This window comes from Amblyraja radiata, chromosome 11 (genome assembly GCF_010909765.2).
Source record: "Amblyraja radiata isolate CabotCenter1 chromosome 11, sAmbRad1.1.pri, whole genome shotgun sequence".
Taxonomy (NCBI): Eukaryota; Metazoa; Chordata; class Chondrichthyes; order Rajiformes; family Rajidae; genus Amblyraja; species Amblyraja radiata.
This window is the reverse complement of record NC_045966.1, coordinates 8,573,160-8,585,890: the sequence shown is the minus strand read 5'-3', so window position 1 is coordinate 8,585,890 and position 12,731 is coordinate 8,573,160. Positions and strand designations below refer to the sequence as shown.

Sequence of the window (12,731 nt, the reverse complement as noted above, 5' to 3'; positions counted from 1 at the left end):
CAGGTCAAAGATTATAGAGCGGAACAAGATGCACCACTCAGCGAAAAAAGCGTAGTATGACATGTGTGATTGTCGATGCCATTTCACTGGGCTGCCCCCACACTGTCATGGCGTCCACATCTACAGCTCACTGTTCGGTATAAATTGCTCTAATCGCCAATGTGGACAACTCAACTTGTTTTTCTTCTGTTCCCCAACAACAAAGAAAGGTGAGGAACTATTATCGTTTCCTGTCGATATTATTCTGTCCTGAAAATGTTATTTCCTGTTCCCCTATCACCACTCATTGGGAAACTAGGATAGTCGGTACATTGGAAAGTTACTAGATTTTTTTTAATAGATCTACACTTACCACAATATTAAAGTCATCAATTTTTGTTCTTCTGTACATTTTTGTAAGGCAGGAGTCTCCAAAATATGGTCCGTAGGACACATCAGGCCCTTCACGAGATTATAAAATCAGATTTGAGTCGGGGAGCGCAGCGGCCCGGGGCTGCTCTTAGTGTTGTTACCAGTTAGATCCCTCGAATTCTCAGAGCCGAAACATCACTGGGCCGCTGTGAAGAAGGGTTAAATGGTGCGGTGCGGGGATCGGCGGTGGTCAGAATGGGACGGCTGTGTGTTATAATGTGCCATCATTCCTCTCTCTCCCCCATCTCTCTCTCTGCCCCTTCTCTCTCTCTCTCTCTCTCCCTCTCTCCCTGTCTCTCGCTGTCTCTGTCTCTGCCCTGTCTGCCTCTCTCTCTCTACCCTGAATAAGGGGGGTGGGGTGTCAAATGGGATGGTCGAGGGTGGAGTTAAATGGAAAGGGTTTCTTAAATGTGTGAGCGAAGACAGAGGGGTGTAAAATGAGGGTAGAAGCAATAGGTAGCAAGGTGAAAAGTAAAAGTGGCAGGCCGGCAAATCCAGGGCAAAAATCAAAAAGGGCCACTTTTCAACATAATTGTATAAGGGGTAAGAGTGTTGTAAAAACAAGCCTGAAGGCTTTGTGTCTCAATGCAAGGAGGTGGGGTAGCGTTACTGGTTAGAGAGGACATTAACGCAATAGAAAGGAAGGACATTAGCTTGGAGGATGTGGAATCGATATGGGTAGAGCTGCGAAACACTAAGGGGCAGAAAACTCTAGTGGGAGTTGTGTACAGGCCACATAACAGTAGTAGTGGAGTTGGGTATGGCATCAAACAGGAAATTAGAAATGCATGCAACAAAGGTAAAACAGTTATAATGGGTGACTTCAATCTACATATAGATTGGGTGAATCAAATTGGCAAGGGTGCTGAAGAAGAGGATTTCTTGGAATGTATGCGGGATAGTTTTCTAAACCAACATGTAGAGGAACCAATGAGAGAGCAGGCTATTCTAGACTGGGTATTGAGTAATGAGGAAGGGTTAGTTAGCAGTCTTGTTGTGCGTGGCCCCTTGGGCAAGAGAGACCATAATATGGTTGAGTTCTTCATTAGGATGGAGAGTGACATTATTAATTCAGGAACAAGGTTCCTGAACTTAAAGAAAGGTACCTTTGAGGATATGAGAAGTGAATTGGCCAAGATAGACTGGCAATTGTTTCTTAAAGGGTTGACGGTGGATATGCAATGGAAGGCATTTAAAGGTTGCATGGATGAACTACAACAATTGTTCATCCCAGTTTGGCAAAATAATAAATCAGGGAAGGTAGTGCATCCGTGGGTAACAAGGGAAATCAGGGATAGTATCAAAACAAAAGATGAAGCATACAAATTAGCCAGAAAAAGCAGCCTACCAGTGGACTGGGAGAAATTCAGTCCAGCAGAGAAGGACAAAGGGCTTAATTAGGAAAGGGAAAATAGATTATGAAAGAAAACTGGCAGGGAACATAAAAACTGACTGCAAACGTTTTTATAGATATGCGAAGAGAAAAAAATTAGTTAAAACAAATGTAGGTCCCTGGCAGTCAGAAACAGGTGAATTGATCATGGGGAACAAGGATATGGCAGACCAATTGAATAACTACTTTGGTTCTGTCTTCACTAAGGAAGACATAAATAAGCTGCCGAAAATAGCACGGGACCGGGGGTCAAATGAGATGGAGGAACTGAGTGAAATCCAGGTTAGGTAAATTGAATGCATCCCAGAGTACTTAAGGAAGTAGCCCCAGAAATAGTGGATGCATTCGTGATAATTTTTCAAAACTCTTTAGATTCTGGAGTAGTTCCTGAGGATTGGAGGGTAGCTAATGTAACCCCACTTTATAAAAAGGGAGGGAGAGAGAAAACGGGGAATTACAGACCAGTTAGTCTAACATCGGTATTGGGGAAACTGCTAGAATCAGTTGTTAAAGATGGGATAGCAGCACATTTGGAAAATGGTGAAATCATTGGACAAAGTCAGCATGGATTTATGAAAGGTAAATCATGTCTGACGAATCTTATAGAATTTTTCGAGGATGTAACTAGTAGAGTGGATAAGGGAGAACCAGTGGATGTGTTATATCTGGACTTTCAGAAGGCTTTCGACAAGGTCCCACATAAGAGATTAGTATACAAATTTAAAGTACACGGTATTGGGGGTTCAGTATTGATGTGGATAGAGAACTGGCTGGCAGACAGGGAGCAAAGAGTAGGAGTAAACGAATCCTTTTCACAATGGCAGGCAGTGACTAGTGGGGTACCGCAAGGCTCAGTGCTGGGACTCCATCTATTTACAATATATACTAATGAATTGGACGAGGGAATTGAATGCAACATCTCCAGGTTTGCGGATGACACGAAGCTGGGGGGCAGTGTTAGCTGTGAGAAGGATGCTAGGAGGCTGCAAGGTGACTTGGATAGGCTGGGTGAGTGGGCAAATGCATGGCAGATGCAGTATAATGTGGATAAATGTGAGGTTATCCACTTTGGTGGCAAAAGCAGGAAAGTAGACTCTTATCTGAATGGTGGCCGATTAGGAAAAGGGGAGATGCAACGAGACCTGGGTGTCATGGTACACCAGTCATTAAAAGTAGGCATGCAGGTGCAGCAGGCAGTGAAGAAAGTGAATGGTATGTTAGCATTCATAGCAAAAGGATTTGAGTATAGGAGCAGGGAGGTTCTACTGCAGTTGTACAGGGTCTTGGTGAGACCATACCTGAAGTATTGCGTACAGTTTTGGTCTCCTAATCTGAGGAAAGACATTCTTGCCATAGGGGGAGTACAGAGAAGGTTCACCAGACTGATTCCTGGGATGTCAGGACTTTCATATGAAGAAAGACTGGATAGACTCGGCTTGTACTCGCTAGAATTTAGAAGATTGAGGGGGGATCTTATAGAAACTTACAAAATTCTTAAGGGGTTGGACAGGTTAGATGCAGAAAGATTGTTCCCGATGTTGGGGAAGTCCAGAACAAGGGGTCACAGTTTAAGGATAAGGGGGAAATCTTTTAGGACCGAGATGAGGAAAACATTTTTCTCACAGATAGTGGTGAATCTCTGGAATTCTCTGTCACAGAAGGTAGTTGAGGCAGTTTTTGGGCTATATTTAAGAGGGAGTTAGATGTGGCCCTTGTGGCTAAAGGGACCAGGGGGTATGGAGAGAAGGCAGGTACAGGATACTGAGTTGGATGATCAGCCATGATCATATTGAATGGCGATGCAGTCTCGAAGGGCCGAATAGCCTACTCCTGCACCTATTTTCTATGTTTCTATGTTTCTAACCTATCTGCCTTTCTCTCTCTCTCTCTGTCTGTCTCTGCCCCATTTGCCTTTCTCTCTCATCCTCCCCTCTCTCTCTCTCTGCCTGAGAGTTGGCAGCCCTGCTAGTGTCTTAGGTCCAAAAAAGGGTAGAAAGAAAATACTTAAACGATCTATGTAAGAAGATTTAAATCTCTTCTACATTGAAGGTAAATTGACATATTAGTGGCAAAATGCATCTTCAATATACAGGTCTCTCCCCACAACTAAAAACTTAAGTGATATATCATCCATTCTACAGATATGTAGTTATAATCATTATTTTTCTTCTTAGTTAATCCTATATGAGATTTTCTGTAATTTCAGATGACGACAGCGGATCTAGAATACTCGCCGACAAGATCTCCTACACCAAACTCCGGTGTACTTGTCAACGACCTGCCGTCTTTGTTCTGAACACTGAACTTGACCAGTTTCCCAACAAGCAGACCTATAACAGGCTAAATTGCAATGCAGTTCCAACGCTATTTGACATCCCGAACACGCTGAAACGTCTGTTTTCCCAACGCAGGTTACTCAAGAGGAAGAAAGAGAACCTCCCGTTACCCACACAATATTGTGCAAATGACGATTTATTTATTATTGTATATAAGTTGGAAATTTTAGTGTGTGTGATGCCGCATGCCCCACCCCTCCCCCGCAACCACACGTTGGGGGAACAGACCCAACGGGTCTGCACTTGGTCTAGTAATATATGTGTGTGTGTGTGTGTGTGTGTGTGTGTGTGTGTGTGTGTGTGTGTGTGTGTGTGTGTGTGTGTGTGTGTGTGTGTGTGTGTGTGTGTGTGTGTGTGTGTATATATATGTATATACTAGACTAAGTGGGACCCGATGGGTCCCAGCATCACACAGGGGGGCTGGTCACCAACGCAATATTCCACCTCTCCACCAATTCCAATATTGCCTGGCAAACAATTGGGCAGCAGCCACTTTATAGCCGCATCGAGGGGACTCACCATGGAGTAGACGTGCGTTCAGTGTTATTCGCAGTTCAGAGAGCCGTGACCCTCTATCGCTTCCTGGGTCTGGCAGGGACTGAGTGAGGGACTACACGTCCGGGTTTTATAGTCCCACCCCCCTACCACCAGCGGGGGCAGCAGAGAGAATGGTGATTTAAAAAAAACACATTAATATCTCTCTGATTTTTCATCGATGGGAAAGATCCTCCGGTACCGGAAGGCGGAGGGGGGCTCTGAGCGAGGTGGCCAAAAATGACGGCCATAGGTGGTGGTGTTCTCTCGGAAATCGCAGCACAGTGGGCCAAAAGCGGTCAAGATCAGACTTTTAGTAATATATAGATATGTGTGTGATATATATATGCGTGTGTATATATGTATATACATACAAATATGTATGTACATACATATACACACATATATATTGTAATATATAAATAGTAATATATAACCATATAACCATATAAACCATATAACAATTACAGCACGGAAACAGGCCATCTCGACCCTTCTGGTCCGTGCCGAACACGTATTCTCCCCTAGTCCCATATACCTGCGCTCAGACCATAACCCTCAATTCCTTTCCCGTCCATATAACTATCCAATTTATTTTTAAATGATAAAAACGAACCTGCCTCCACCACCTTCACTGGAAGCTCATTCCACACAGCCACCACTCTCTGAGTAAAGAAGTTCCCCCTCATGTTACCCCTGAACTTCTGTCCCTTAATTCTCAAGTCATGTCCCCTTGTTTGAATCTTCCCTACTCTCAGTGGGAAAAGCTTATCCACGTCAACTCTGTCTACCCCTCTCGTCATTTTAAAGACCTCTATCAAGTCCCCCCCTTAACTTTCTGCGCTCCAAAGAATAAAGCCCTAACTTGTTCAACCTTTCTCTGTAACTTAGTTGCTGAAACCCAGGCAACATTCTAGTAAATCTCCTCTGTACGCTCTCTATTTTGTTGACATCCTTCCTATAATTAGGCGACCAAAATTGTACACCATACTCCAGAATTGGCCTCACCAATGCCTTGTACAATTTTAACATTACATCCCAACTTCTATACTCAATGCTCTGATTTATAAAGGCCAGCACACCAAAAGCTTTCTTTACCACCCTATCTACATGAGATTCCACTTTCAGGGAACTGTGCACAGTAATTCCCAGATCCCTCTGCTCACCTGCATTCTTCAATTCCCTACCATTTACCATGTACGTCCTATTTTGATTTGTCCTACCAAGATGTAGCACCTCACACTTATCAGCATTAAACTCCATCTGCCATCTTTCGGCCCACTCTTCCAACTGGCATAAATCTCTCTGTAGACTTTGAAAATCTACTTCATTATCCACAATCCCACCTATCTTAGTATCATCTGCATACTTACTAATCCAATTTACCACACCATCATCCAGATCATTGATGTACATGACAAACAACAGTGGACCCAACACAGATCCCTGTGGCACCCCACTAGTCACTGGCCTCCAACCTGACAATCCACCATTACTCTCTGGCATCTCCCATTCAGCCACTGTTGAATCCATCTTGCTACTCCTGCATTTATACCCAACAATTGAACCTTCTTAACCAACATTCCATGAGGAACCTTGTCAAAGGCCTTACTGAAGTCCATATATACAACATCCACTGCTTTACCCTCATCAATTTTCCGAGTAACCGCTTCAAAAAATTCAAGAAGATTAGTCAAACATGACCTTCCAGGCACAAATCCATGTTGACTGTTCCTAATCAGACCCTGTTTATCCAGATGCTTATATATATTATCTCTAAGTATCCTTTCCAATAATTTTCCCACCACTGACGTCAAACTAACAGGTCTATAATTGCTAGGTGCACAAAAATGCTGGAGAAACTCAGCGGGTGCAGCAGAATCTATGGAGCGAAGGAAATAGGCGACGTTTCGGGCCGAAACCCTTCTTCAGACTGATCCTCCTGATCCTTCAGACTGACCCCCCCTGCCCTCTATAATTGCTAGGTTTACTCTTAGACCCCTTTTTAAACAATGGAACAGCATGCGCAGTACACCAATCCTCTGGCACTATTCCCGTTACTAATGACATTTGAAATATTTCTGTCATAGCCCCTGCTATTTCTACACTAACTTCCCTCAATGTCCTAGGGAATATCCTGTCCGGACCTGGAGACTTATCCACTTTTATATTTCTCAAAAGTGTCAGTACTTCCTCTTCTTTGAATCTCATAGTTTCCATAGCTACTCTACTTGTTTCCCTTACCTCACATAATTCAATATCCTTCTCCTTGGTGAATACCGAAGAAAAGGTGAATACCTTTAGAAGATGATATTCTCTCCTGCTTCTGCTGTTGGCTTACTAGCTCTTCCTCAGTGCTGGGACCCCAGCTATTTACAATATATACTAGACTAAGTGGGACCCATTTGGGTCCCAGCATCACACGGGAGGGCTGGTCACCAATGCAATATTCCACCTGAATTGAATTGAATTGAATACCTTTATTGTCATTCAGACCTTACGGTCTGAACGAAATTTCGTGCCTGCAGTCATACATACAATCATACAATAATAAACAACAATAAACACAAATTAACACCACCACAGTGCATCCTCCAAGCACCTCCTCACTGTGGTGGAGGCAAAAATCTTAGGGTTACTGTCTCTTCCCACCTGTTAGCATTCATAGCAAAAGGATTTGAGTATAAGAGCAGGGAGGTTCTACTGCAGTTGTACAGGGTATTGGTGAGACCACACCTGGAGTATTGCGTACAGTTTTGGTCTCCTAATCTGAGGAAAGACATTCTTGCCATAGAGGGAGTACAGAGAAGGTTCACCAGACTGATTCCTGGGATGGCAGGACTTTCATATGAAGAAAGACTGGATAGACTCGGCTTGTACACGCTAGAATGTAGAAGATTGAGGGGGGATCGTATAGAAACTTACACAATTCTTAAAGGGTTGGACAGGCTAGATGCAGGAAGATTATTCCCGATGTTGGGGAAGTCCAGAACAAGGGGTCACAGTTTAAGGATAAGGGGGAAATCTTTTAGGACCGAGATGAGAAAATCATTTTTTACACAGAGAGTGGTGAATCTGTGGAATTCTCTGCCACAGAAGGTAGTTGAGGTCAGTTCATCGGCTATATTTAAGAGGGAGTTAGATGTGGTCCTTGTGGCTAAAGGGATCAGGGAGTATGGAGAGAAGGCAGGGATGGGATACTGATTTGGATGATCAGCCATGATCATATTGAATGGTGGTGCAGGCTCGAAGGGCCGAATGGCCTACTCCTGCACCTATTTTCTATGTTTCTATGTTACAACACCAAAGCACCATCTCTGACACCTCTCTCCCCTTTCTTGATTTTCCATCTCCAACACAGCGGACAGACTATCGACTGGCAGGTGATAGGTTGAAATGTTTAGGAAGGAACTGTAGATGCTGGTTTACACCAAAGATAGACACATTATGCTCAAGTAACTCAGCGGGACAGACAGCAGTTCTAGAGCGAAGGAATGGATGAGGTTTCGGGTCGAGTCCCTTCTTTAGACTGATACAGGTGGTTTCGATGGGCAAATGGTGGACATATTTTGGTTATCTTGTTCAGAATGAATCAAATGACACAATAGACAATAGGTGCAGGAGTAGGCCATTTGGCCCTTCGAGCCAGCACCGCCATTCAATGTGATCATGGCTGATCATCCCCAATCAGTACCCCATTCCTGCCTTCTCCCCATATCCCATGACTCCACTATTTTTAAGAGCCCTATCTAGCTCTCTCTTGAAAGCATCCAGAGAACCTGCCTCCACTGCCATCTGAGGCAGAGAATTCCACAGACTCACCACTCTGTGAGAAAAAGTGTTTCCTCATCTCCGTTCTAAATGGCTTACTACTTATTCTTAAACTGTGTCCCCTGGTTCTGGACTCCCCCAACATCGGGAACATGTTTCCTGCCGCTAGCGTGTCCAAGCCCTTAACAATCTTGACACCAGCATTGTGAGGTCATTACCTACTGATTGAGTGGGTTGAAGGTTGAAAGTTCTACATACCACCACAAAGGAATGTACAGCAAACTGATCAGGCTCAGGATCAATATCAACATTCTCCATCCTCTCACGAAATAGGCAACAAAAGGCAGCATCATGTATCCCACGGCATATAAACAGCCAATTCCAAATGAATTAAATGCAACCCGAATGGATTTCTGTAGAAGTTCAGATCCTGCAAGAAATGTATGACAAGGTTCAGTGATTCGTGAGTTCATTTTCATTCAGTTACTCTGGTACTTTTATATTCAACTAAAAATTGGCAACATTAAATTACCTGCTTAACCATAAACCAAGCCACGTGAACCTTGAATAATTCCACCTTAATGAGGCCTATTATTAAACAGCACCGAGATGTACTAAAAAGCAGCTCATAATAGAGAACAGGTTAATTTTTAATCATGTGTCAGGGCATTTGAATATCTCTGAAAACATCTAGCCTCTTTGATAATGGTTCAATGGTACTTTATTTATCACGTGTACCAAATGACAGTGGAATTCATTTTCTCAATACTGATCAGTAAGATATTGCCATACATAATAGGGCGGCACGGTGGCGTAGCGGTAGAGTTGCTGCCTTACAGTGCTTGCAGCATCGGAGACCAGGGTTCGACCCCGACTACGGGTGCTGTCTGTGTTCTCCCCGTGACCGCGTGGTTTTCTCCGAGATCTGATCACAATCATAACTGAATAATTAAATGTAGAAAAAGGCCGAAGAAATAGCATAAATGTAACTTCCATGAATGAAACTTACCAAGCACAAACGCAGTCACATAGTTTGACATTTCACCGATGCCTCTGAAGAAATTGATCAGGCAGAAGATTTCCCAGCTGGGTGACAATGTGAGAAGAAGATTAAATAAAATCTGTACCGCCATAGTTCCAAACAAAACAATCTTCCTCCCAAACCTGGAAAACAGAATAAAACTTTCAATTATCTACAGCACTGCACGCTTACTGACCAAAGTATCCACGTAAACATATTCATGTATTTAAACGCGATCTAAATCACACATTTAGTTTAGTTTAGTTTAGAGATACAGCATGGAAACAGGCCATTCGGCCCACCGAGTTCATGCCGACCAGCAATCCCCATATATTAGTTATATCCTACACACTAGGGACAATTTACAGAAGATAATTAACTTACAAACTGTGGTTGGAGATTGCAAACCTCACGTGGTCCACCGTGTTTGACAAATGCAATCAACCCACCGTGCACAAACAAAAGATCAAATAGAACAAGTTGACCTACATCTCGGCTGTGCACGCCATACGCAAGAAGAAGACTGACAAACCTGGAGTGTGGTAAGAAACCAGAGCACTCGGCGAAAACACACGCAGGCATGGGGAGAACATACAAACTCCATACAGACAGCACCCGTGGTCAGGATCGAACCTGGGTCTCTGATGCTGTAAAGCAGCAATTCTAACGCTGTGCCACTGTGCCATGTTTGATGTAATCAGCCGTAAAAAATAGATGTAATAGATGTCCAATTAGACTTAAATTGAAAGGACAGGTTTAGAGGTATATGGGCCACACACAGGCAAGAAGGGGCGTGTTGGTCGGAGTGGGCAAGTTGGATGCAAGGGCCTGTTTCCACACTGCATGACTCCTTAACTCTAGGACACAAAAGCATCTAAAAGCTGCGAGCTTATGTCTTGCCTTGGGGTACAAAAGTGATGGAGAATATTTATGATGAACTAGACCAAATGCAGACCCGTTGGGTCTGCTCCCCCAATGCAAGATTCCACTACTCACCTGTTCCCCCAACATAAGCCGTTCCCCCAACGCAATATTTCACCACTCACGCATAGCCCCCAACTGCGCAGGCGCGGTTCATTTCTCCTTATCCCCCAGCACTCCCTTCTGGGAGGGGGGCAGAGAGGGAGGGGGGTAGAGAGCGAGAGGGAGGTGGGTAGAGAGGGAGAGGGAAGGGGGTAGAGACGGAGGGGGAGATGGTAGAGAGGGAGAGGGAGGAAGAGGGGATAGAGAGGGAGAGGGAGGGGTGTAGAGAGAGGGCGAAGGAGGGAGAGGGGTAGAGAGTGAGGGGGTAGAGAGGAAGGGGGTTAGAGAGGGTGGGAGTAGATAGGGCGGGGCATCTCCCCAACCCCTCCCCATCTCCCTCCTCCACACCCCCCCCATCTCCCTCTACCACCCCACCCCTGTCCTTCTCATTTCCCTCATCCTCACCCCCTCACCCATTCCCTGCCCCTGGTCGTAGAGCAATGCCAGGGCCTGGAACTCGGCCTGGTTCTCATACTCGGCCCGGCCCTGGCTGTAGACTCCGGCCGTCTGCTCAGCCGCTGCCTGGGCTCCGGTACAAACCCCAACGTTATATCCAGACTCCAGCTGTCAGCTCGGCCGGTGCCTGGGCTCCAGTGGAGGACCTGACTTCATCTCTGGGCTCGTCCCTGATCCCGGACCCAGGCTCGTCCTTGGTTCCAGCGGCGGCGTCTTTCTCGGCCCCGGCCCCGGCCCCATCCCAAGCCCCGGGCTCGGCCCTCACTCCAGCACCATCCTCCCCACCGGGCGTCGGGCGCTGGCACCCGCCGCCACTCCTTGTTCACCGTGAGCACTGGAGTGCCCCTCCCTCCTGGAGTGTCCAGTCCTGCCTTGCGAGTGCACTGTGGCGCCACTCGGGATTTTTTTCCGAAATCAGTGAGTTTTTGGGTTGTTTCTAAAACTTTGACAATTAAAAACTTCGGAAATATAGCTGGGGATTCGACGGGAAGATGTTTATTTGCTTGACGGGAAAAATGTGAGTAGGATGTGTGAAAATGGGAAGGCCTAGCGTTTGGAAGAAAATAGGAAAATTAACCAGATTGACACACACACACAGACAGCCACAAACAAGATTAAGTCCTTTAGTATTATAGAGATATACAGTGCTCTCCATAATGTTTGAGACAAAGACCCATCATTTATTTATTTGCCTCTGTATTTGTAATTTTTTCTATTACAAATTTGAGATTTGTAATAGAAAAAATTACATGTGGTTAAAGTGCACATTGTCAGATTTTAATAAAGGCCATTTTTATACCATTTGGTTTCACTATGTAGAAATTATGGCAGTGTTTATACATAGTTCCCCCCATTTCAGGACACCATAATGTTTGGGACACAGCAATGTTGTGTAAACGAAAGTAGTCATGTTTAGTATTTTGTTGCATATCCTTTGCATGCAATGACTGCTTGAAGCCTGCGATTCATGGACATCACCAGTTGCTGGGCGTCTTCTCTGGTGATGCTCTGCCAGGCCTGTATTGCAGCTGTCTTTAGCTTATGCTTGTTTTGGGGGCTAGTCCCCTTCAGCAAATAAAAGGCATGCTCAATTGGGTTCAGATCGGGTGATTGACTTGGCCACTCAAGAATTGACCATTTTTTAGCTTTGAAACACTTTGTTGCTTTAGCAGTATGTTTGGGATCATTGTCTTGTTGTAGAATGAACCGCCAGCCAATGAGTTTTGAGGCATTTGTTTGAACATGAGCAGATATGATGTGTCTATACACTTCAGAATTCATTATGCTACTACCATCAGCAGTTGTATCATCAATTAAGATAAGTGAGCCAGTACCTTCAGCAGCCATACATGCCCAGGCCATAAAATCCCCACCACAGATTCACACATGAGGTGGTATGCTTTGGATCTTGGGCAGTTCCTACTCTCTCCTCCATACTTTGCTCTTGCCATCACTCTGATATAAGTTAATCTTCGTCTCATATGTCCACAAGACCTTTTTCCAGAACTGTGGTTGCTCTTTTAAGTACTTATTGGCAAACTGTAACCTGGCCATCCTATTTTTGCAGCTAACCAGTGGTTTGCATCTTGCAGTGTAGCCTCTGTATTTCTGTTCATGAAGTCTTCTGTGGACAGTGGTCATTGACAAATCCACATCAGACTCCTGAATAGTGTTTCTGACCTGTCGGACAGGTGTTTGGGGATTTTTCTTTATTATAGAGAGAATTTTTCTGTCATCAGCTGTGGAGGTCTTCCTTGGCCTGCCCATCCCTTCAATCACAATCACA

General features: G+C 44.6%; 1 protein-coding gene across 2 annotated transcripts in view; it reads right to left on the bottom strand.

Annotated features, from left to right (window-relative positions):
• Positions 1 to 12,731, bottom strand: part of LOC116978253 (solute carrier family 22 member 4-like) — a 267,313-nt gene that overhangs the window by 15,444 nt on the left and 239,138 nt on the right. For both annotated transcript variants that reach the window (XM_033029254.1, XM_033029255.1), the window contains 2 exons: positions 9,455 to 9,609; positions 8,704 to 8,875 (listed from right to left, as the gene is read on the bottom strand). In XM_033029254.1, the coding sequence (XP_032885145.1) occupies positions 8,704 to 8,875; positions 9,455 to 9,609 (327 nt within the window). The remainder of the gene's footprint in view (positions 1 to 8,703; positions 8,876 to 9,454; positions 9,610 to 12,731) is intronic.